At 38.7% G+C, this 2640-nt stretch overlaps 1 protein-coding gene across 1 annotated transcript in view; it reads left to right on the forward strand.

The window, feature by feature from the left end:
• The window catches only part of LOC115232159 (fatty acid-binding protein homolog 5), a gene marked incomplete at its 3' end in the record, with an annotated part of 5550 nt that extends 4826 nt beyond the window's left edge, over positions 1 to 724 (forward strand). Inside the window, exon 2 of the mRNA XM_029802002.2 lies at positions 594 to 724. Within this exon, the coding sequence (XP_029657862.2) occupies positions 594 to 724 (131 nt within the window). The remainder of the gene's footprint in view (positions 1 to 593) is intronic.
• Positions 725 to 2640: the final 1916 nt, after the last annotated feature.

The raw sequence follows: 2640 nt of genomic DNA on the forward strand, positions 1-2640 counted from the left end.
GTACCTGATTTCTCATCAGCCAAAGTCCGCCAGCTAAACTACTACTAACATTCTCCCCCATCAAGCCTGCAAAAGTTCGTATATATACATATATATACACACAAATATATAATAACACTACGCTCAATATTATATTAGGAGATTCCTTTCCACTTCCGTTTTGCCGTATGTTTAAATCTAAGTCTAAGTCCCCTGGTTTCTTTTCCCCTTCCATAGCCAGGAGTAAAGGATTTGTCTGGGGAGTCTGTTGTGCCCATCCTGTGTACGGAAACCAATTTACGCAATCAATAAAATAAGTGCCAGTTGAGCACTGGAATCGATGTAAGGGATTCTCCTGACCCCCCAAAATTTCAGGCCTTATGCCTATAGTAGCCCAACCAACGTAAATTTCTTTCAATGTGGATCTCCACCATAGGAGACGGACCTAACCGCGAAATATCAAGATACAAGTTAAAAGTACAAGCCATCGACATATTTGTTGTGTGTGTGTGTGTGTGTGTGTGTGTGTGTGTGTGTGTGTGTGTGTGTGTGTGTGTGTGTACGTCACTTAATCAGTCAACGTTCTTATTTTTGCATTATTCTTCGACTTTCAGTCAACGTTTACCGTTGAAGACGGTGCCTTGAAACAGATACAACGTGCCACGAAATCGGGAGGCGTTGATTCAATAATAATTCGGAAACTGCAAGAAGACGGAACCATGATCGCGGTAAGCAACTTATTCATGTTGTTATTGTCGTCGTCGTCGTCGTTGTTTCTGTTGTCTTTGTTGTTGCTGTTGTTGCTGTTGTTGAATTATGTAAGACATAAAGAATACGGTGATGGTAATGATGATGATGAGGAGGAGAAGAAGGAGAAGAAGTGAAAGAAATAGAAGGAAAAAAAGAAGGAAGAGGTGGCAGACATTAGTAGTATGATGCTATTGTTCTTCAGCTAAATTTTCCTCCAAAATGTCTTTTACTATTATTATTATTATTACTATTATTATTATTATTATTATTATTATTATTATTATTATTATTATTATTATTATTATTGAGTGAGAGAGCAGTGCATGCCATCAAAGTGACACTGGGGTAAAATATACGAAGCCCAATATACCCATCATGACTACCCGTCTGATAAAGGTACACCAGGCACATGCATCACAACCATATGTGCGCGACATGGTGATCTCATATCAAGATAAACAGCACATGACCTTGCAGGTGGAGCCCAGTTAGAATTTTCTTCAGGTTGAGTAGCCCATCCCGCTCAAACGGTCCCTGAATAAGGGTTGTTTAAGGATGTTGAAAGAACCACCCATGTTTCCAGAGGTGAACTATTCAAGCCCCAAAGAATCCCTCTCAACACATGGCTATGATGCTCCCCCACTACTTCTGCTCGTGATCAGAGATGCACATATCGTCAGCCACTTAGGGACATGCTCAACTGGTTACGGTCAAACAACTGACAAGCAAATCTGTGGTATTGAGCAGAATATTTGCTGTAGCCCATCTTTTATACCAAGACAAAACAATGTACATGATAACACTTCCGATCAGTTAAGATCAGAAGCCATGAGAGCCACTGCCTGGTACTGCATCAGGGCATTTATTATTATTATTATCATTATTATTATTATTATTCAGTAGTTTTATTTTTATAGCGTGCTTTCACTTCACTACCGAGCGCAGTTCTGTGCGCCTTGGGTATGTGCTGTGATTTGTTGTGATGCTCTGATGGTTATTGTATAGAAAGTGTTCTGCGTAGGATGTGTGCAGTGCCCAGTAGTGCAATTTTCTGTATGTTATATGTGTTTGTAAGTCCTGGTGTTTTTGTTATGTATTTGTCTGAATATTTTTTTATCATGCATAATGCACCTACTATGATAAGAATTGTTTCTGTTTTTAGATTCCACATTCTGGTTACCTCTATTTCCAGGTCTTTGTACTATTATTATTATCATTATTATTTTTTTTTTTCTTCTTTCAAATTTTCTTCCATTTCTTGCCGAGTGTCTTCCCGACTCCTAGGGCAAAGAAACTCATAGTGTATATTGGTAGGCCATTAAACCAAACTCAGTAGTTCGTTCATTTTTTTTTTTTTTTTTTTAAAGTTAAATTAAAATACATGAGCAGCAACAGTTCTCACATCGACAATGCTCTTCTCAATACGTGTGATGTACAGTTAAGACAATCTTTTGCACTTCTTGCAGGGATGGTAAGCCAGGGATCATTCTCATATAATTTTCGGTTCCCTTCTTGATCATTCCTAGTGCTCCTACGATCACGGTATTGTAACCGCCTTGAGATGCCACATTTTCTCAATTTCAATGAGTAGGTCTTTATATTTTCTGAGCTTGTCAAACTCTTTCGCTGAGATATTATGATCACAAGGGATGCTCATGTCGATCAATAAGCAAACTTTATTGTTTTGGTCTTTCACAACAATATCTGGTTTATTGGCCTTGATGGTTCGGTCTGTATGTACTGGAAAGTCCCACAGAATGGTTACATTTTCTCCTTCAGTTACAGCCTCAGGGTGGTGATTATACCACTTGTCGGCAGTTTTGATATTGTAATGCCGACTTATTAGCCAGTGGAGATATTGGCCAACTCTGTCATGTCTTAATTATACTCCACTGGTGCTAAGACTTTACA

The sequence above is a fragment of the Octopus sinensis genome, unplaced genomic scaffold (genome assembly GCF_006345805.1).
Source record: "Octopus sinensis unplaced genomic scaffold, ASM634580v1 Contig19618, whole genome shotgun sequence".
NCBI classification, from domain to species: domain Eukaryota; kingdom Metazoa; phylum Mollusca; class Cephalopoda; order Octopoda; family Octopodidae; genus Octopus; species Octopus sinensis.